At 47.1% G+C, this 22,374-nt stretch overlaps 1 protein-coding gene across 6 annotated transcripts in view; it reads left to right on the top strand.

The window, feature by feature from the left end:
• The window catches only part of CACNA1D (calcium voltage-gated channel subunit alpha1 D), a 335,843-nt gene that overhangs the window by 296,276 nt on the left and 17,193 nt on the right, over positions 1-22,374 (top strand). For all 6 annotated transcript variants that reach the window (XM_024244717.3, XM_054552053.2, XM_054552054.2 and 3 more), the window contains 3 exons: positions 2,663-2,765; positions 4,201-4,302; positions 9,446-9,576. In XM_024244717.3, the coding sequence (XP_024100485.1) occupies positions 2,663-2,765; positions 4,201-4,302; positions 9,446-9,576 (336 nt within the window). The remainder of the gene's footprint in view (positions 1-2,662; positions 2,766-4,200; positions 4,303-9,445; positions 9,577-22,374) is intronic.

Genomic DNA, 22,374 nt, shown 5'->3' with positions numbered 1-22,374 from the left:
GGTCCAGGAGAATGGGGAGGAAACGTGAATTTCAGGTTCCCATGTTAGGAAGTTGGCTGTTGGCAATGGAGAAGTAGACCTGAGGCAGGGGGACCAACCAGGAGAGCCAGAAGGAAGGCAGCAGAAGTGGGAAGAGATAGGAGCGGTCGCTTGGAGATCCACTTAGGATGTGGAGTCGGGAGGACTTGGTGGCCTGGGTGAGGGGAGGGGGAGTGCTAGGAGAGCACATCTCCCAGCCTCGGCAGTGGGGGACATGGTGCTGTGTGTTCCACACGTCCCCTCTGCTACAGAGCTTTGTGGCCACCACACGAAATGGGGCCCCTTTCCTAGCACGCTAGGCTCTAGTCTCTCAGGGATGGATCCAGATCTCCCACTGCAACCCAGTTCTGTGTTTCCATGCCAGAGCACGCTCTCAGAAACCCTCAGTGAGACTTTTCCTTCCACAGAACTCACGGTGTAGCACCTTACATTTGTTGTAGCAACAAAAAAAGATTTTCCTTTTTCAAGGAGAAATGCAAGATTTGCCTCTTGAAACTCTGCCTTCTAGAAATTCATCCAGTCTGCATAGCAACTGGTTCTTGCTCCTCATGGATCCAAGGAGATCCTGGGATCAGGGGTTTTTACCACTCCAGGATGCTGAGCCAGCTCTAGACAGAAACCAAGGTAGCAGAACAGAGTCTAAAATATGTTTCAGACTCTCAAAGAAATCCCTTGAGCCAGACTCATGTTCCCTGCCCTGAAAATCCAGAAAGCCTTCTAGGCAAGTCCTTAGGGTCTTTGCCTCTCTTCAGGCTGGACTCTGGATATCGAAACAGAGCTTGACTTTTTTTTTCCATAAACTTCCTAGTACTGGTCTCTTTTCTGCTTTCCAAGAACAGTGTGGGATCCAGTTCACTGATGCCGTCTTGTGTTTAAATTTCCAGACCCTTTTACATAAAGCTTTCAAATGTCCTTGAGGCACAGTCATCCGTTTTGCTGACTCAGGAACTTGCCAGGAAAAGTGAACAAATGTCCAGCGTTCCCTGGCTGTCTGTGCTGGTTTTGAAGAGGGGGCCAGGGATTGGTAAGAGGACTAGGAATTTGGGTGGGATGGACTATGCAGACACAAGATTCCAATTCATCAATATGGAAGAGAAAGAAAATCTTTTCTTTTGGAACATGCTGTTAATGAAAAATAAGAAGTTTTTAAATGTTATCAACATCACCATTAATTTAGTGCTTGCCATGTGCCTCACACAAAACTCTTTGTGTCCGTGAGTCCTTTAATCCTTGCAAGTTCCCATACATTGGGCATGTCATCTACATTTATAGGTTGAAGTGACTGGGGCCCAGAAAGGGTGTACCTCACCCAAACCCCCTCCAACTCTCATTGCTGGTGTTAAAGGGATCAGGATATAGAAGAGGAGTGGGGAGCATGGATCCTGCTCTGAAAGACCAAAGCCTGGGAGAAGCCACACAGACTCATGCAAAATGCCACAAGATGTACATGATGGTCTCACTAGGCAAGGTCTGAAGGACACTCCCTGAGTTGGGCATAGTAATGGATCCTGTTGGTTGAGAACCTAAGTCCCAGGCCCTGTGCCTGGCCCATTGTATTTTACTTCCTTTAACCCTCACAACAGCTTTAAAAACATGCCTGGAGCCGGGCGCGGTGGCTCACACCTGTAATCCCAACATTTTGAGAGGCCAAGGCAGGAGGATCCCTTGAGGCCAGAAGTTCAAGACCAACCTGGGCAACAAAGTGAGACCTCATCTCTAAAAAAACAAAACAAAACAAAAACAATGTGCCTGGAATGGAGGTCTGACCCTAAGACCTCCATTGAGATTAATGAAAAAAAGGAGAAGACTGCTTGAACAGTGAAGTTTCACGGTTTAAAAAACAAAACACATCATCTGCGTGTTAGCATTTATATTTCATGACTAAACCTTTGATCTTTGTCATCCCAGAGTCCCCTAAATGGTAGGTTGTATTAATCAGGGTTCTCCAGAGAAACAGAGCCAATAGGATGGATATGGAGGTGTATATGTATGTATATATCTGTGTGTGTGTGTATGTGTGTATTTGTGTGTATATGTGTGTATATACACACACACACACACACACAGGTTTATCATGGGGAATTGGCTCACGTGATCATGGAGGCTGGGAAGCCCCATGGTCTGTCATCTGCAAGCTGGAGCCCCGGGGACCTGGTGGTAGTGTCCACTCTGAGTGAAGTCCTGAGAACCAGAGGAGCCCATGGTGTAAGCCTCAGTCAAAGGGCAGGAGAAGACTGATGTCCCAGCTTAATCAGGCCTATAGAGAGAGAATTAAATCTTCCTCCACCTTTTTGTTCTCTGTGGGCCCTCAGCAACAGAATGAGGCCCACCCACATTGGGGAGGGCATTGCTTTACTCACTCTACCAATTCACATGCTAATCTCATCTGGAAAAACCCTCACAGACACACCCAGAAATCATGTTTAACCAAATGCGCATCTTGTGGCCCAGTCAACTTGACACATAAATTAACCATCATATGCGTACCCCCAAACGGCTGTTGAATGGAATTGAGGGTTGACTAGAAAAGAGATGAGTGATAAACAGAAAATAAACATCCAAAAGGATATGGTTGTGGTCACTCATTTGCATTCTACAAAGAAACCTACCTTTCTGTTTACAGAGATTAGTTGCCATGAACATGCCTCTCAACAGTGATGGGACAGTCATGTTTAATGCAACCCTGTTTGCTTTGGTTCGAACGGCTCTTAAGATCAAGACCGAAGGTAAGCATTCCCTGCCAGCAAGACAAGATGGCAGGAAAGGAAAGAGACATCACATCCCATCTTGCCTTCCTCATCTGGGCCTTTTCTGGGCCAAGGGGAGGCCCGGGGGAAGGGGCTGGCAAGTAGAATGAAGATGTCCATGCTACGCTTGCCGGCTGGCCCCTGCCTCCTGTTTCCTCATCCTTTATCTCCTTCATTTATGCTTCACTTTGTCCCAGAATGTTTTGAGTTGACTCATACCACTGCTTACTACATAGCAAGAGAAACAGGCAGGGTATCAGAGCAGAGACGGAGCCATCACAAATGAACTCAATCTAGCCATCCCTAACTAGTTGTATGACCTGCAGTGAGGGATTTCACTAGTCTGAGCTGTAGTTTCTTTCCCTATAAAAAGGAAGTAAATACAGGGATGTCTAGGAGGTCCCAAGGATGAAATGAGGTGATGTCTGCAAAAGCTCCTTCGCAGTACCTAGCTCAAAGTCAGCACTTGAGAAATATAGTGGGATCAGCATCTTCCCAGCTGAGAGATCAAACCAGAATGGCCTTCACAGCCATGCTCAGCCCTGGTCAAATCCTGGTAAAACAGGCACTAGAGTGTGGCCATTGGAGCTGGCTCAGTGGTGACTTCAGAGGTGGAATGGAGAGCAGATTGCAACAGGCTGAGGAGTAACCAGGAGGTGGGGGGAAGTGGGAGGTGGAGACCTCAAGGAGAGCTGAGTCTCTGAGGCACTGGTGGAGGAGAGGGAAGAGAATGCAGCAAAGGACTCATGCTGAGTGCAGGCAGGTGACTTCTGACAACCCTAGAGCCCAGGGAGACTTGATCCAGCAAAGCCAGCCTCTTCCAGCCTAACGGGCAACTTGTAGCATGGTTGTCTGTACCTGGCCCCAGGCCAGCATTGTTAAGGGCTCCAGAAGGCAGAATGGTCCTCTATACTGACATGTTAGTTGAAAAGACAAGTGTCAGCTCATATAATAAAAGGCCAAGGTTATGTTGTATGGATGAGTACATATAGTAGGAACTGAGAGTCTTAGTTGGGTGAAATTTAGGCTGGATCTTCAAGGAAGGAGGTACGATTTGGAACAACCCGTGAAAGAGCGGAAGGCAAAGACATTCTGGGTTGGGAACAATGGAAAGCAAGTAGTAGATCTCAGCTGTGGGAGGGCAGGGTGGAATCAGAGTGGGACAGGCCTTGAATCCCAGGGTGAACCGTGTTTGTTCCCATGGTGGAGGGACTTCCCACTGGGAAGGTATGATCGCTATTGCTGAATATAGCAAGTGTGTTTGCCCCTGACTGGGGAGAGCCTGGTGGGAGGGGAGCCCCATCAGAGGGCAGCGTGTTCATCCAGGTCAGGCTGGGACGAGGCTGTGCAAACAGAGGAGGAGCTGGGGAACAGAAATGAGGCTTGCTTTTCCCCTTTTGTTTTTTGAATCCAGGGAACCTGGAGCAAGCTAATGAAGAACTTCGGGCTGTGATAAAGAAAATTTGGAAGAAAACCAGCATGAAATTACTTGACCAAGTTGTCCCTCCAGCTGGTGGTCAGTACAATCTATTTCCTAAGTAGTCCTTGGCTAGTGCTTCGATTTTAATGCTAGTGTCTCCAGAAAGTCCAGAGAGTGTTTGCAAAATGCTTTATGTATCATTTAGAGCATTAAGGCCAACTGATAAAGAAAGCCCTTTGGCCATTTGGTGTGATTATTTGGGGGGTAATATGAAGAACATTCCAGACAAAGGAGAGGCTTCAGTGAAAAACCAAAACTCACATGGCTGGAGCAGGGATTTTCTTTTTGGTGGAGGAATTAATGTTTGGGGACAAGATTGTGATCTCAAAGTGAAAAGCCTATATTTTTTGTCCAAAATGAAATATTCAAAACTAGTTTCCAATTACCCTTCAGTATATTGTTGAAAATGTCCCATGAAAAATAGATAGCTTTCAGGAAATTGTATTTTTGAAATGTTCTTATCAAGACTGAATTTACTACCATAATTACCAAAAATGTCCTTTTAACTAACAGGCATGCTTATTTCCTTTTGTTATTTATCACAAAATAACTAACCTTCTTTAAATTTTTATATATATAAAAAACATCTATATATATACACACATACAGTGTGTATATATGTGTGTATATATATATATATATATATATATGCATACTGGCTTTGCATTTTTATTTAAGTACATGTGGACTTAGACGTTGAGGTGGTTGTTTTTGACTGTTCTGTTTCCAAGTTTTAAAGGTGCAGGATCTGTTCACCCAGTGCCACCACACCAGCATTCTAGCATCCTTGGGCCGGGCATGTGATGAGCCTTTGGTGTGTTTCATGACCAGCCAAACTTTTATAGTGTCGCTGCCCCCACAGCTTTCGAGACTGGTCTGGCTCAGGTCTGGTAGCTGACTTCAGGACCCGGGCCAGGACGGTGACCAAGGCCCCTCCCCCTGAGAAGGTGATGAGCTCTGGCTCTTGGGGTGCAGACAGAGCAGCATGCCAGCCAGCTCTGCTCCTTAGCATGAAGCGAGAAGCAGCGTGAGCTTTTGTTGCTGAAGGGGTTACCGGTAGCTGGCACGGCCACCGGCTCAAAGCTGGGGAAGATGGCCCAAAAAGAAATGATAAAAGGAAAACAAATCAACAACAACAACAAAACAAAATAAAAACCCTCCCACCTAGAGAACCCGGGCTTCCCACAGGAGAACTGATACTGCACATTTAAAACAACTCTTTGGTTTTCATTCTTTTCTTTTTAGCTTCACATCCAAGAGCTTGCATGGCTTAGATGAAATGCTTTTGAAAAATTGTAACAATGTGCTTGAGCTTTTTCTGCAGCCTCCATTCCTTTCACCTCTCAGTCTTTCAGAATATTCTGAAGCAATTCTGTTTTAGGGTGGTGGCATGGAATCAGAGTTATCTCTTGCCAACTGTATTCCCCTACATTGTTTCTTGAAATACACATGCATGCTTCAGAATAGTGGGCTATGTCTGTCTATGTAAACCTTCCCCCTGCGAGCTGAGGACCCTGCTCCTCCCTCGCTCCACCTCACATCTCTCTTGGAACGCCACCTTCATCACAACCAACCAAACTCCCACGTTAATGCCCATCCTCGTGAAATGCCCTTGGAGGGTGTCATTTGCATTAGTGTGAAACTTCATTTGTTTTCATTTTACCAAAAGAAAAGTCCAGAATTTAGCTCGCCATCGACGCTCCCTTCCTTTGAAAAGCTGATCAACTTTTAGCCTTATCAGACTTCCAATAGAGTAGAAATCTTCTTTCTTGATCCAATAACTGGACCTCGCCTTTTCTCTCTATTTCTTAAAATGGATTGGAGTTTAGGATGACAAGTTTTAATCTATTCCACAACGGCAGCAAGAGGCAGTGTGAAGCACAAGAAGAGAGAAGTGGGGCCTTAGGAGGAGATGGAAGGCTCTGCAAGCTCCCTGCCTGTGTTGAGTGATGTGCCCAGTGCAGGGCTTATCTGGGCTGAATCTCATGTGAGCGCTGTGGCCACGAAGGAAGTTCCGAAGGCAGTGGCCATCAGGCTTTGGTGCATAGACTCTGGAAGAGTTGCTGGACAGAGCTTGGTTCTCCACATTCATCATTTGTCTGTCTTTCCTCTTTTATCTTCCAGTAGGCCCATGTCCCCAACCTTTCCTGCATCACAGCATACTTAGAAAAGGATATTTGCATACCCCTCTGGGAACAAATGTGGAGTTCTTGAGGCTGAGGGCCTCAGCATTGCCTACACCATCACCTGGTCAAGAAGCAGGAGACTGAGTAAGGCCAGCCTCCACTCCAAGTGGCTGGGACTGGCAGATGTGGGGTGCTCAGGAAGCCCCTTTTAGCCCTGGTGATAGAACTGAGTAGGATGCTTGTCTTAGGTGGCTTTGCTGGTGTGCTGTGAGGTGTGGCCTGGCTCCTCATGAGCCCGATGATGAGATCAGGAATGAGCTCTGGATCTGTGGATACATGTCAGGCTTGCTTCACTCCCAGTGGCCCGGGGGCCTCGGCTGCCCCCTCGCCATCAGTGCTGAGCCGCCTCATCTCTGCCTCTCAGCTCAGGTTCTCACCTCTGCTCTTTAGCCTTCCCCTGCCATCTTGTGGGTTCTTCCCCTTCATTTCAGAAACTCTCTCTCCTCCCCAGGACTCTCCTCCATCCTTGACCTGGATCCTTTGCTCCTTTGCCCTGAAGAGCACACTGAGCTGCCTCCATTGCCTTCTTTTCAGTTCGGAGCCCAGATGGCCTCCTTGTATTCATTCCTTCTCTTCCTTGCTGTTCTGTCCTGCTGTAGCTTTGACTTTTCTTGTTCTTAGGAACTCTTCCTTCCTTGGGCCTAGTCTCCTAAATAGCGCAGTGTCTCAATGGAGAAGACGAAGTGAGCCTTGAGTTCTCTCCTGCAGAGCTCTGGGTGGGTCTGCCTCTACTCTGGAGGCTGAAGGGAGATCAGAGTTAGGCCTGCATTTGCTAGAAGCATCAGAGTGGAATGAGGTGTGGGTCTTCTTCAGGTAGAGCCAGGGCTTTTTCTGGGCCCCACAGAGAAGACACAGAGCCCTGAAATATAAAGGAAGGCTGTGGCATGGCAGGCCACCAGAGACTCTCCCTGGGGTCCCTGGAGGCACTAGCCAGACAACAGTGTGTCCATTTTTTGTGTGCAGCCTGGGAAAGGGATACACTTGCATGGAGTGAGAGGCAGCTCTGAAGAAGCCCGGCAGCCAGTGTGGCTGGAGACGGCCATCTCTGGAGAGGTGGTGTGAAGGATAGGACCCCAGGCTCGAGGAGCACACTGTCCTGTGTTAAGGTCCCAGCTTGACTGAGCTGGGCAAGTCATTTAGCCTCTCTCCGTCTGTTGAGGGGGTGGTGGTGAGCAGATCCACCATGTCAGAGTTGTGAAGAGGCCATGAGACCCACATGGAATTCTTCTGACACAGGGCTTTGCATCTATAGATGTCCAACAGTAGGGGCTGGCTAGAGCTAGAGCTGATATTCCAAACACACCCTGAGCAAATGGGGAGGCTGGAGAGTACAGCGAGGGGTGAAATACCAGGACCTGAGTGGTCTCTGCTCACTCCTGCCTTCTTGCCTATGGACCTTGCATCATTAGACAAGCCGAGACAGATTAGGAACCATGTTTTACATGCTACTCAGAGTCTTTGGCTTACCTGGGTGGCCCCTACACCACTCCAGGACTATCTTAGCTTGGGTTTAGAAGGAACAGAACACTTCTCCAGGCCAGACCACCTGAGACAGCCTTCTCACACAGTAACACTGAGTGGCTTCTGACAGGGAGGCCTGGAGAGGCAGCCCAAAGAAGCCCGGGCATCTCCAGTGGGGACCTCAAGATGTTGGCAGCACCTCCTGGATGGGCACTAAGTGAAGCCCACCCCAGGTACATTAGTGAAGGATGATGGTTCTCCATGTCCCCCAGCCCATCAAGCTTCAGGATCCATGTCAATGGATGCCACCGTCGGCACATTTTAAAATAAGGGTGACTCTGAGGGCTCATCATCATCATCAAGTGCCCAGCACTTAGGACAGCCTAAGCCAGGTGGCTGAGTGCTTTACCTGCTTCCTCCCACATAATCCTCACAGCTCCTCTGAGAGGCTTATCCCCACTTTACAGGTGAGAATACAAGCTCAGAGAGGTTGAGCCCCTTGCCCCCAGATCAGCATGTAGATCTTGCAGGGGTGGCCTGGCCTAAAAGCCAGCTGCTCTGTAGCCTTTGGACCAGCAGCCATTCCTCCTTCCAGCCTCTGCAAGTCGTGGTCAGTGGCCCCCAGGGCCCCACATGGCCCCACACACATGGGACGGAGTACTAAAGTGGTCACAAGCTTTACCCCCAAGAGACACAGCACACTGAAGATTTGGTAGCAAGCAGCCGTGGGAGAGCCGTGGGGCACATTTACACGTCCAAAGTGGTTTACCATAAGACAGCCAGAGCCTCTATTCTGCCTCATGCATCACCTTTAAAGTCATCAGCAGAGTTCTGATTCCCCAACCATACACGTTGGAGGTTGTTTCTGAACAAAGCAAAAATAAGCCCAGCTCAACTTTGAGGTTGGTTGGAGCTGTCACTACAGTGCAGAAAATGAGCTGTTCAGAATTACAAACCAAGAAATGGTATATGGAGCTTATTGGTGGAGAATAGGGGGCGGGGAGCTCATGAAAATCTGAATTTGCAGTCACTTTTCTAAACCTTCCTCTCCTTCTGAGCATGTATGTCACCTTTCTAGGTCTCTATCTTGAGACATCGGGATTTGGATGGTTAATTGCCCTTGATAAGTTTATGGTAGTTATACATGCAAATCCCTATGCACAGGGGTGAAATGTGGCCCGTGAAGCCTCTTTTTGTTTTGTAATTTTTATTTTAAGTAAATAACCAAGACAGCATTTCATAGTGTTACTAATATGCTGCTCTATTAAACTCATAACAAATATATTATTTTCTGCAGCCTAGAGTATCAGTTCATTTAACTGACACTAATTTTGAGCCTTAGTTGCTTTGCAAAACCTTGCTTTTTGCTGGTTTGAGACTCCTGTGTTATATGCTGAGACCTCGGCGCCTTCTGCGCCGTGCCGCCCACCCGCCCCACTCTGCCCCTACCCCTGCCCCAGCCAGAAGCAAGTGTTTAGGCTCTTGGTCTAATGTGCTGATTCGGGAGAGCTCTGTCTGGTCTCTCCGTTTAGATGATGAGGTAACCGTGGGGAAGTTCTATGCCACTTTCCTGATACAGGACTACTTTAGGAAATTCAAGAAACGGAAAGAACAAGGACTGGTGGGAAAGTACCCTGCGAAGAACACCACAATTGCCCTACAGGTGAATTGTTGTCTCATTTTGTTTTCTCTTTTGACTAACGATTTTACAAGCTTATTTGAAATACTAGAGAGCTGCCTATTCATGGTTGAGCAGTACCACAAGGATTTTGTTTAAACTGAGATACTACACACTCCCCCAAATGTGGACTAGCCATTTCTGGGCCACAAGGTAAGTGCTTCCCTCCCCGCTGCCTTCCCCTTAGAGCCCTGCACCCGCCACTACCCACGTGGCAGGGCTGCCAGGACGGAGAGGAGCGAGCGCTGCCCTCGCACCCCAGCCCCACCAGGCAGTGTCCTCCAAGCAGGCGCCCACCTTCCCCACAGCCCTGGGCTCCAGGGTTCTGGCTGCCCAGTGAATGAACAGCTTTCCATCTGAACGCAAGTGCTTTGTTTTGTTTCTGTTTGTTTCTTACCCCACTGCTTGTTGGTTTTTGGTCCATTTCAGTAACATCCATCACCTCCTAGTATGTATTCTGTGTGTGTGTGTGTGTGTGTGTGTGTGTGTATGTATGTGTGGTGTGTCTGTCTCTGTATGTTGTCTCCTGATGGCCAGGAGGCCAGCTGTGCACATGCTATGCTCTCATGCCCCAGCCAGCCTCTGGTCCCTCTCCCTCCTCCACCTGGGCCCTGCTTCAGGCTCCTAGAGTGTGGATGTGGCTTTCAGGAACCTCTGGTACCAGCCAGGGTCTTTGCATGCAAGGAATGTAGAATCCTAGGAAAGCCCAAAGCTCTGGGATGGGAAGCAGGTATGTGGAGGGGCAAGGAAGGCATGATGAGGACCAGCAGGAAGAGGGGCTAGGAAGGTGGTCTGTGAGTGCCGTGGATGAAGGAGGCAGGGCAAAGAGGGAGAAGATGCTAAGGACAGGGAAGAGGGAACCACAGAGGCTGGCAAATCATCTGAAACAACTGACCTCTGCTGCCCAGAGTGCTCATAATCCATCATGGATAAGATAAAGAATTTTTAAAAATCTATTTACGCCACAATTTTATGACCCTGTTCTCAGCACATGTTAAATTTGGCCTTGTAGGTATTGATAAGGTTCAACGTGGAAGAGTCCTTCACTCTTATCCAGGGAAAAATGCCCAGCGTTGTGTGTTCAAAGTGATGGTAACAGCCAAAATGAGGGCTTATCTTTGATCTTGCTGAGAGAGAGAATATGAATATGAATATGAATGACAGTGAATGAGTGAATGACAAACACGAGCTGTGTGTGTGTATCTCGTGGGTTAGTAGATGGCCTTGTGTAACAGTGACCTGCTGATTCATGGTGAAACCTCTGCTCTACCCAGACAGCTATAGGGGCTGGGGAAAGAGGCATATGCGGGTTGGCAGGTAGACCGTGAATCTGACTGAAGACAGTGATCTTCCTGCCTCTCATCACGTATCCTAAAGGTAGCTGAGGGAATCACAGGCTCAGTCACACAGCCCATTGGCATCTCAGGTGGTAGGATTTACAAATGAAGCTTTCTCACTTCCAACCAATCCAGTTTGTAGAAGTGACAGCCCTCCTCCTGGATTGCAGTTCACAGCTAGCCTCAGAAAGACAAAGCAAACTGCAGAGATATGTTTGCAGATTAGAAGAAGTCTCTGGTCCATCCATCCTTGAGGGCAGCGTGGCCGGGTTGGGTGCCAGGAGAGGGAGTGATGAACATGCTTCTGCAGGCTTGTCCTTAAAGGAGTCCCCTGCCCAGAAGACAAGGCTGGTTAGATGGTTTAGTTCCATTTCCCAGTGCCCTCTGCTTGTAAGGAGCTGCTTATTGTTCTGGGAGCCTAATTGGGACCAGAACTTGATAACTTTTCTGGAGGGAGGAACATAGTCTGTCATCCATGGTTGATGTCCTAATTTACAGCCAGCAGGTTAGCTAGGTACCATAAGAATCTTGCATTTTCTGTGAGAGGCATGGCGGCCACTTGGATGCAGGGTCATTTATAGTTTTTCTGAACCCCCAAGACTTCCCAATTAGACAATTTCAGCACTTTCTCTAGTGGCTGGAAATAGTGTTTTGATGTTTTAAGACATGCACAAACAACACACAGCTAAGTCATTACCAGGTTTCACGTATGGGGTTTACTGAGTCTTAAGTTGAAGGGTCAAATGACATGAATGATATAGCGGCAGATTGTGGGTTAAAAGACTCTCTTGCTTTGTGTTGCAATAATGTTGAGGGTTTCTCCTAAACGTTTTTCATTTTATTGTTTATAGAGTTTCATTTTATTGATGAAATGCAAACATTTCCAGTTAGATGATACCAACATATTTTTTCGCATGGCTCCATTGGGAGCTGAAGCATCGTCTGTAATTTATGTTGAGAATGCAGCCTGGAAAATTAAGTTGTGTTCATAATCTTAACAGAGAAACTGAAAATGTACTTGATTCTGAAACATTAAACATAGACATTTTTTTTGTCTCCTTGAAGGATAATTCTAATTGCATTTTGGCTTCCTGTGCTGTAGAAATGGCTGTGAGTGTGATTTGTTACTCCATGTTTAATTAGCATGAGTAGGCTTTCGTTTCTGCGTGATGAAATACCGGGTGACGATGTAGCAGTTAGGAAAATTTGGTGGGACAGCAGTGGAAGAGATGTACCACCAGTGTAACCAGGACAAGGACACAGCCTCGGGAAGCCCCTGAGAGTGGGCGTGGCCTGTTGAGATGGGGGATGGCTTGCCTCCTCCCACGGCAGGGTGCCCCATGGCTGGCAGACTGCGTGCTAATGGAAAGTGGAGCGTGGCCGTCACAGTGTGAGCGCAGAAGTGCGGACCTAGGCATGTGCGTGCTTGTGCTGTGTAGGGTGCAGTCTGTCTGAACAGCTTCCAGGACAGGCCCAAGCCTCTGCACCCCCACCCCCAGGGAATGTTTTTTCAAGGACACACATACGCACTGTGGTTTTGAACCCTGTGGGCTCCATCTGATCTCCCTGTGTTCAGACCAACTGCATTGCTGCCTCCCACATGAAGGGGAATGGCTTGAGTTCCTGGATCCATGTGTGGGAAGGAGCTCGGCATCCGGTGTCTTCTGGCCTCTGTGGTCTGAATGAGTGTGCAGTTTCCATCCTTCCATCCATCTTCATCATTAAAACCAGCCTTCTCTCCAGCCCCTCTACAGAGGGAACCAGAGAGAAGCTGCATGAGGCCTTTTTTAATTTCCTCTTGCGCATCTCCTACATGCCATGTTCACTTTGGGTTGACTCAGCATTCGCTCGTCATCCATTGTTGCTACATCCGAGTGACCTACGAGTTTCCACGAGGGGCAAATAAATAAAGGAACACAGCCGTGCAGCCATGAAAATTATCAGTCCTCCTCCCAGCAGAGAGCAATGCATGCTGAATGTCCCATCAGACCTTCTAGATGAGGACATCTGTGCAAGTTACAGACACTCATTAGTCCAGTGTCTTGTGGATGAGAAAAAGACCCCACAGTGGGAAAAGTTTTGTTCATTTCTCTTTCTTTTAACATTCAAGAATTTCCTTTCTGCAAAAGACACGCACTCCGGTGGAATCCAAGGACACTATGTCCCCCACTGATCCCAGATGGGAGCCTTTCCATCTCCATTGTAGGAAAGCTTTGGAGGGATAGTCCTTTTGCCTATTTGGAAGTTTGGTTTAAGGAGGAGACCATTATTTCTAGCTATAAAGAATTAGGTTGTTAGGTTGAATAATTGTAAAGCCTGTGCCCGAGCCACCAGTTGACGATGCAGGTGGTTGAGGGGAAATGTGGGTGGTATATAAGAAGCAAAGGACTCTCAGCCCCTGATGTGCCCCACGTGGTCTTCTTAGGGAGGCTCAATGCATAAAGAAAGAAGAAAATGGGATCCTCCACAGAGATTTAATCTGTAGAAGATCAAACACCTGTTGCCTGGTCACCTTAGTCTAAAAAGTAGTGGAGTTTTGTTTTGTTATTTTTTTAAAGCATGATTCTACCCGAAGCCATCAAAAGCCTCTTTTTAAATTTTTTTCTTTTTTTAATCTAAGAGGAGAACAGATGCTAACAGATGAGATTTCACTGGCTGATTCGTTTGTTTCAGATGCTTGAACGGATGCTTTAGAATTTTCTGCCTGAGCTACGGCACCAAGCTGGTTAGTCGGAAGGCGTTTGTGGCTAAGGCCTTGAAAGGGAAAAGTCTCAAGTGGGCTTATTTCTACTGAAACAGCATTTCAGAAGAAATGCAGGAAAAAGCAGACCCAAGGCCCCAGGGAGACCCCTTCCAAGCAAAGCACTCCTCCGGAAGGTGGAAGCGGGGCCGTGGCTCATCTGCGGAGCCAGGGCTGCCTGTCGCGGACGTTGCTCACGGTGGTTCTTTTTCGTGAAAGGGAACGTACAAGGCTTAACAGTTTTCCCTTCCAAGCAGAGACTCAGAGAAAGGGAAAGAGTGAGAGAGAGCAAAGGAGGGGGGCAGCTGCCCCACAGAGAAATGAAATGAACACAACTTCCTGATGCTGGCCAGTAAAACAAAAAATTAAAAATAAAAAGATTAAGCAGACCTGCCTAAGGTGGGCATCTGACTCCATTCCAAAGTCCTGCATCCCTAGTTTGCCCGAACTCCCAAAGACTGACAGGCCCCTCGGCACTGAGCTGATAGAGTTCCTTTTGTATGCCAGTCCACCATGACCTCCTGAGCATCCGGCCCTGCTCTCTGCAGTGACCCAGTCCAGAATACAGTGCGAAGTGGACAGGCCAGGAAGCTCAGATACACCCATTGAAACTAACACATACACCCGCATGCCAAAACCAATCCAGGCAACACCTCAGGTTCCATCTTAACGTGTCCACAGGAAACACCACCACACCCAAACCTCATCTAACATTGTCCGTCTTTAATTCGTGCTCAGAGCCAGTCTGGGGATGCCTCTTTGGAAGCAGTGTGGTCTAGTTTCAAGGACACTGGGAGTCAGGGAACCTGGGTTCTAGTCCCAGTTTCAGCATTCACTTGCTGCGTGACCTTGGGCAAGACACTTAACCTCTCTGTGCCTCAGTTTCCCCCATCTGTAAAATGGGGTTAATAATGTCGACCTACCTCACAGGGCTGTTGTGAGGAATAGCTAAGTGATTGTAAAGCACTTTGAACGTATAATTGCTTATTAAGACTACAACAATAATAATATCGTATGCCTGTTTACTACCAGAACTTTAAGAAATTCTTGTTTTCCTTTGATCTCTTTTCTGTTCTGTACCGTACTTACCCATTGAGAAGGAGAATTCCCCCCTTTTAAAGATATCTAGGCAATGCACAAAGATGTCAACAGAGGTAACTCTGCAGGTTGCATTTTCACATCTTAAGAATAGCAGATTTTTGCCCAAGATATTGGTCGATAAGGGTGTCTGATCTCGAATTCTCAGCTGATTCCAAGTGGTGGTTGGAGTCTGTACATCTGATGCTGAGCCCAAGACACCCAAAGTGGCCAATTGGGGTTTTAAGATCAACATTCAAAGTAGCCATAGTGCAGAGGTCATGCGGAAGAATCTAAAAAAATTGAAGTATCTGAAGTGTGTTGAGAAAAGAAGGGCTTATGAGCCCCTTTCACTTGCCCTGATGTATACAGGCTGGAAGCTGTGTGTGTGTGCGAGTGCGTGTGTATGTATGTGGGGTGTGCGGAGACAGGGGAAGAGAGAGCCAGCAAACTTGGGGGGCCCTATTCCTGTAGAAGTGGACACTCTTCCAAGCATCTTGGGAGGCCAGGAGTCCCAAAGGCTAGGCAGAGGGTGAGAGCAATGTCACCAGTGGGAAGTATGCTTTCTGCAGGCTTGTCCCAGGCGTGACTGACAGGGTCAGTCTCAGCCTCAGGGTCTTTTCCAGTGATGTCTTTTGTGCCTATGACATTTGCCCTTGGCTGCAGTCCTCACTATACCAAGAGGTCTGACCTACCTGGACTTCAGTGGACCTGCTGTCCTCATTATGGAAATGGGCCTACTGCTCCTGACTCTGCCCCCATGTGTATAAGTGTGCAGACTAGTTAATATCCAGGAGCTCACAGTAGGTGTTGGGGGTTCTCACAGCACAGTCCATAGGGCCCAAGGGCAGGTTTGACTGCTTCGTGCTGCACCACATGGTGATGTGGGGGATGGGGTAGAAAGCCGGGAACACTCCAGTGTGGCCAGGCCACTTGTCAAGATGTTGAAGCACAGCTGCACCTGGTATCAACCGCTGTTACCCTAGCACCTGAGTCTCCTTCCCCACTGCCAGCAGCCCAGCCCCTCCTGAGACTGCTCTGTGACCCAGCAGCTACAGGTCTAGTGCCTGGCATTACAGGGAGCCTCCAGGACCCTGCTGTGATCCGAAGGCCCATTTCTGCTCTGATTGGGCAGTGCCTGGGTATATTAAGTTATAAGAATTTATGAAGAATGTTATGTATCGTCCCTGAAAGGGAAGCCCATCAGCCCTGTGGGGGTCCGTCAGTCCCTCTGTCTGTCTTTGACCCACCCGATGTTGAGTTGATTCAGTGCTGAAGGATGGCACGTGCCTACCCCCTGTATGTGTCACTCTGTCTCAGAGGGCCAGTGTGACTGACCTTCTAGATCCAAGATTCCATACACAGGCCTCGGCAGAGAGGCCCCAAGCGATTCAAGTGGGCGGCGTTTCCACGTGCCTTCTCCACACTCCTCAAATAAGTAAAAACTGTCAAGTGACCACTTTCTAGATGGGACTTAGGGAGTGATTTAAATGGAACAAGAGAGTCTTCTCCACTTGGGCCTGGCTGTGTTGCTGGGGAATGGCATTGGCTAAGGTTGGTAGCCAAGGCCAGCTTAGAAAAGACAGCCAGGAATCAGGAAAGCTGCTTCCAGCTTCAATTCAAAAGGGAAAGAAGGCTTCCTGAAACTTGATTTGCAGTCAAACTGCAGAGACACTGTTGTCATTTCTCTTGAAGCCTTGGCAGAGAAGTGTAGCTTCTAGTGTAGTCAGAGTTGTGAGAGACGACTCAAGTTCATTATTTAGAATCTTCACAGACACACACAGCAAACTTGGCACCCCCAACACCAGCATCCGTAGGCTAAACTCTTCAGCTCCTGGATAGAAGATGAGAGGCAGGCCAGTATACATTGTAGGGAAGCAAAGGTTAAGATTGGGCATCAGGCTCTTCTAAAATAGCTTATACTGTCTAACAACCCAATTAAAAATTAAATTAATCCACTGGACTTTTGGGTACTACGTTCTATACTCTTTCTGAAAGTGGGGAGATCCTGTTCCTTTGAGAATAATAATTATATTCAGGAGTCGTTGAGAGGAAAGAGTTGCTGCAAAGAAGTTAAGTGATGTGATGTAGTAGTAAAAGGTGGTAATTATTGTGGCTTGTTATTTAGTACCATTCACCTAGTGTCCTTTGGCAGCCCAATTGTGTCATGATTAGATGATCTGTGGGAAGGAGCTGGCTAAGACTTACTAACAGTTCCAGGGTGGGTAGAAACCCAGGTGAGTTCATTCTCCTTGGCACCTCTTAGACCTAAGGGACACAGCTGTTTGAGATCTTGGAAGGGCACATAATTCTAAGGCATGGTGAAGGCAACCCATTCAGAAGTCCCAAAGGCTGGCTCAGGGAAGCCATAGGAAGGCCATTTCTTCCAAGAGTGGAGAAAGGTCCACAGAAGAGTGGGAATCCTAGATAGGGTAAAAAGTCTACACCTTAGGAAAAAGTAGTAGTGCCTGTTGGAGGATAGATTGATCAGCAGTTATCAAACTTTTTGGTCTTCGGACCATTTTATACTCTACATTATTGAAGATCCTTGTGTGTCAATATTTACTGTCTTAGAAATTAAAACTGAGCAGTTTTTAAAACAAGAATATGCAAGCACAAAGACGCCAGGGTGATGACATCATGCATCAGGCAGCCTTTGAAAACCTCACTGTGCTCTCATGAGAGGATGAGAGTGTTGAAGGCAAAGAACATCCTTATGTTATGCAAATCACAGTGACCTCATGGACCCCTGATGGTGTCTTGGGGTGCCCCAAGGTCCCCAGAACACACCTGAGAACTGCTTTGGGGGAATGCTAGTAGGTCCCCCTAAAGGCAGAGGGTGCTGGAGCCTTTTAATCATCTCCCTTGTTAAAGAGGCTCCTGTGCAGTGGCACTGCCCTAACTGGAGCCCTTCTCCCCCTCCAGCTCCTTCCCAGTCTCAGCCCACTCCCCCGAGGCATGGAGCTGCCTGTGTCCCCATTCGTCTAGCATGGCCGAGTCTTGCTGCCTGTGCTGATCTGCAGGTGTGATGGTCTGAATCAGGGCAGGATAGAAAGTGTTTTTAAAAATCAGCTCCCCTAAGTGCACAACTGGGACCAAGGATGTGTGCCAAACAGGATCCGTTTCAGGGATAACTTGTGATCATTTGTCATCTCCATGCTGACTTAGGAATATAAGAGCTCTGCTAGGGTAGTCAAAAGAGGGTTAGCCTTGATTAGGTGGCACCCCACAGTCGTGACTATAGGTGAGTAAGTCTGTGATTCAGACTCCAATCCAGCACTCTTTCCCAGTAGGTGCGGTGACTTTGCCTGGGTGGTGGTCGAGGTGGGGAGTTTGGGAGAGGTGAGGCAGCCCAGTGTCACAGGAAGAACAGGCTTAGGGGCCAAGAGTCCTCACTGAGCCTTTGACTTATTTGGGTACATAATTTAACCACATGGGAATAACCTTGGCTCTCCCTTCCTCCCAGAATCTAGTGGAATATTTGTATTTAAGCTCACAATGACTGGTATAAAGATGCTATCAGAACAGAAGTTGTGATTTACAGCTTCTGCTAAGCCTAAACTTTACAGAATGCTCTATTATCAGGAAACTGGCAAGACTTTTTCTGATTCGGTTGTTAAAATTATAACAGAATCAGATTCTTGATTGCACCAAGAATCAAGGTGGAACTGAAATGGAGAGCTCTCAGATTGTGTGCAGGCAAAGGTCATATTTTAGATAATTTCTTTAAAGTTTCCTTTATCTTTCCAAGTGATGGGAATAGTGCAACCCCTAGGGGAGCTCGTGGGGGTCATGTTACCCCTGACTTTTCAGTGAGGGTTGGAATCACTGTGGATGACTAACAGAGCATCAGGATTCCAACCCTTTATATCTGACACAAGGACCATTCACAGTGGACACAAAGACTACCATCACATTTTCCCTGGAGGAGAGCGGTGACAAAATAAGGGGTGTGCCCATGTGTGATGTGCTGAGGAGGCGGACAGCAGCTTGCAGATGAACAGGTTTATTCCATAAGAACTTAATCTCATTCTGTTTTCTAATGGAACTAGTCTAAAAAGGTCCCCTCTCATTGGGTATAGACTGAATCCTGCTAAAGGGTTAACCAGAACTTGTCACCAGCTAGATGACTGTGTGCATGGCCAGCCTAGGCTGAGTGCAGCTTGCCTGTGATGGGGAACAGGCTCTGCCAGGCAGGGTTCTTTGGCTGGAGTCTCAAAGCCTGGCGCTTGTATCCTGAAGATGAATGGCCTGGCCCAGTCCCGACTAGAGACGTGCATCTCTTATCTCCACTGCTACAGCGTAGGTCCAGGGTGGGGCTCCGGGCACTTGTGCATGCTTGCTGTGGGGCTGTGAGGGCTGGCAGATGGCTGGTGTGTCTGATGGAGCTAGCTTAGGGACACAGGCAGCAAAAGCATTGCAAATGCATCTAGGCAGGAGAAACTTAACCCTAAAAGTGGGCAGGAGAAAGAAAGCTAAATGGGTGTTCATATTTGATGTCAAAATATCATAATATTATGCTATTCAGAAGTGTTTTGAGACATTTTAGTTTTTTTGCTAACTTAATCATTCAATAGAGTATCTATGAAATTCCAACTAAATGGTGTGTAAAATTTTAAGCAGCAGTCTACAGGCAAAGCGCCAACATTTCTTTTTTAAAAAATATTTATGAAAACATCTAGCATTTTAAAATCAACCAGAAACTAGGCTTTATTCTGTTTAATATTTTATAAGATTGGACATCTTAAAATCAGTCAATAATGTTTATATTTTATAGCAACTCTGTGTTTCTTCAAAACCATATTTCTGCTGTGATGTTAATGGAATGACTTTATATGGCTTTAATTGTGTTGGTTTAAGTGCTAATGACCACTTTTCAAATTAAAATAGTATTTTGCTGATAGAGGTAGACACAGATATGAAATATGAAAGAACAGATAATTTTACTGATTGTAAAGTGTTTATCCCAAGAAAAAAAAATGTTCTTTTTTTTAGGGCTGTGGAAAAGTAATTTTTTCAAGAGTCTAAGATAGTTTTCTGTATTTCTGGGGATTGGAACTTGTGCCTATGGAATTTTGGGAGCAGCCTAAGCTACCTTTTAGCTTGATATGTGTGCTAGAAAAACTTCATTACCATGTTTTGTGATATGTAATAAATTCAGGGTGCTGTGCTTAAGCTTCATGTCAATTCTAATTTGGGAACATCTGTTTCCCTCACTCCCAGTCGTGGGGGACAGCCTGACCTGGCCCTCCCCAGAACACATGTGAAAAAGTAGAGTCAGTCCCTGACTCCTATGAGGTGTGTTTTTTCCTACCTGGAACAAGCAGAATATAATCATGATTTCTGACTCTCTGCTTCTGTGTCTGGGAAGAGCGATTCTTTCTCTCCTCCTCTAATGTCTCTTTAATAAATATGTTGTCATTATTTGTCTTTGGAAGTGGCAACTTGGGCCACCTTTCAACCTTCTTCATGATTTATGTTGCAAACAAATTCTCTGTCCCATGTCTGTTCATTGCATTATCTTGTCAACTAAATCCTAATCTTGTGTATCACTGAAGATGTGCTGGAGACAGTTTTTGTTTCTATTATGCAATTATGTTATATGTGTATTTCAGTGAAATGTCAACCCGTCAACAGAGGATGATGTTAAAAATGCAAATAAATAGTTTTCTATTTCTTTTAATCAGACCTAGTCCAATCAGTTGAATGACAGTAAATAGGATTATATGTTGTTTAAACTTGGGAGCATTCCTGGCCTTTACTGCCTTGTAATATGGATTAATGTACCAAATTTACTTGGGGGTGTTGACTTGAGTGCATTATAATCTATGTTTATTTTGTGGAAGCAGCAGCAGGTGTCTCAAACCTTGTCTTTTTGTTTGGGAGCCTTAGATATGTAACAGACTTTTCTTCCCAGTTGATCCAAAATCAAAAGTGAAACCCTTGCTTAGCTCACCATCCCTTGATGATGTCCTCTAGGAAGCTCTGAATGAATGAAATGCGGCTGTTTAGTACTGCCAGGTATGACCTCTCTTCATGTTCCTGCAGCTGTGCTGTGTAAGAGCTTTTACCAACATAGCATTACAGTTGCCTTCTTGATGTTTTCATGAGAATGGCCGGTGGGTCCACCTCAGAACCAAATAACTTCCCAGGCTCAGATGTGCTGAACTCGTGGATCCTGAGAGAGGGAAAGTGTGTGTGTGTGTGTGTGTGTGTGTATGCATGCACGTGTATGCACAAGCATACCCACATGTGCATGTATGTACACACATGCATCCTGAGCCTGTGATCAGAGGGACAGGAGAGCAAGAAGCAGCCTCCCTGACCACCCCAAGAGCTGTCTTGGTTTGACCCGGGACATGACTGTCTGTTCCCTATAAGATCTCAGCATTCCTAGCCAGGAAGCTTAAAGCTTTCATTCCCAGTTCTTCCTTCACCTTCAGAATTCACTAAATGGAAAGATTTGCTGCTCTATCTTCACAGAATGGTTCAAACCAAACCCAACCTGGCACCATTTTTAGCAGAATTGTCTCAAAGGCTGGGTGCTTTCATGCACCAGGCTATTTTTATAAGGGCCTCTTGGGAAGTTCCTGTGTGACTTTACATTCTAAATTAACATCACCAGCACTGGCATTGGCAACTGCACAGGACCAGTTTTGAGCATCCCCAGACCAGTGGGACCCAGCCCTGATGGATCTGGCCAGACTGCAGCCACCATCCCCTCCTCCTCCCTGAACCACTGCTGGGCATCTGTTCTACCACATGCTTGTCTCAGGAATGGTCATCATGCCTCTCTGTCCTTGCCACAGCTGCCCACATGCTAACAGGTGTTGTGGAGGAAGGACAGGGAAGCGGTCTCCTCCCCTGAGGACCCACCACTTAGTCCAGTTTTCCTTTACAAACCACCCTGAGGTTGAAGCATTTGCTGCACATCCAGTGTCATAGCTGTTCTCCAGGCCTTTATGGCTATGGAGCTGTGGGCAGACTGCCAGTGAGTGAGGAGGGGCTGCCTGGATGCAGGACCCTAGACCCAGGGCAGAGAGGACATGCCTTCTTCAGATGCAGGTCTTTCTGTGGAAAAGGATAAAGTTGCCATACAGTCCCTATTAGTCTTTAACTCAGCATACTGTTTTCCTTCAAATTGGTGGTCAAAACATCTCATTCTCTCAGAGCTGGGGCAGTACCTTCCTCCATGCACCGCGCATAAGCATCTTGGAACGCTTCCCTAATGAAGTCGTGAACAATGGAAGGACTTCTCCTGGGCCCTGTCTCAACATAGCAGGGACCACAGTGAGGAAGGCAGCTGTGAGGGCACTAGGGGAGATGCAGAGTATCTGTGACAGGCCTGGAGGGATCTACCAGTGGTGTCTTCTGGTGGATCTTGCACTGCCTGCAAAGGCTGATGAGCCACTTTCAATTTGTTGTGATCTTCAAAAAGTGGACCCCCTGTTGGTGAGTTCCCAGCCTGCACACAGGCTACAGGCCAGGGTATCCTGGTGACCACGGCGGCCGGGTCTGTGTGCGTGTCATTCTGCTCCGTCGTGGTCCGAGTGTGCTGGTGGTTGCAGTGTGTTGTGTCACTCACTCGTTCCATGGCTTTTTAGCAGAACCAGTGTCCTGAGGGCTGCT

Source organism: Pongo abelii, chromosome 2 (genome assembly GCF_028885655.2).
Source record: "Pongo abelii isolate AG06213 chromosome 2, NHGRI_mPonAbe1-v2.0_pri, whole genome shotgun sequence".
In the NCBI taxonomy this organism is placed as follows: Eukaryota; Metazoa; Chordata; class Mammalia; order Primates; family Hominidae; genus Pongo; species Pongo abelii.
Note: the sequence above shows the minus strand (reverse complement) of the source record. Positions and strands in the feature narration are given on the sequence as shown.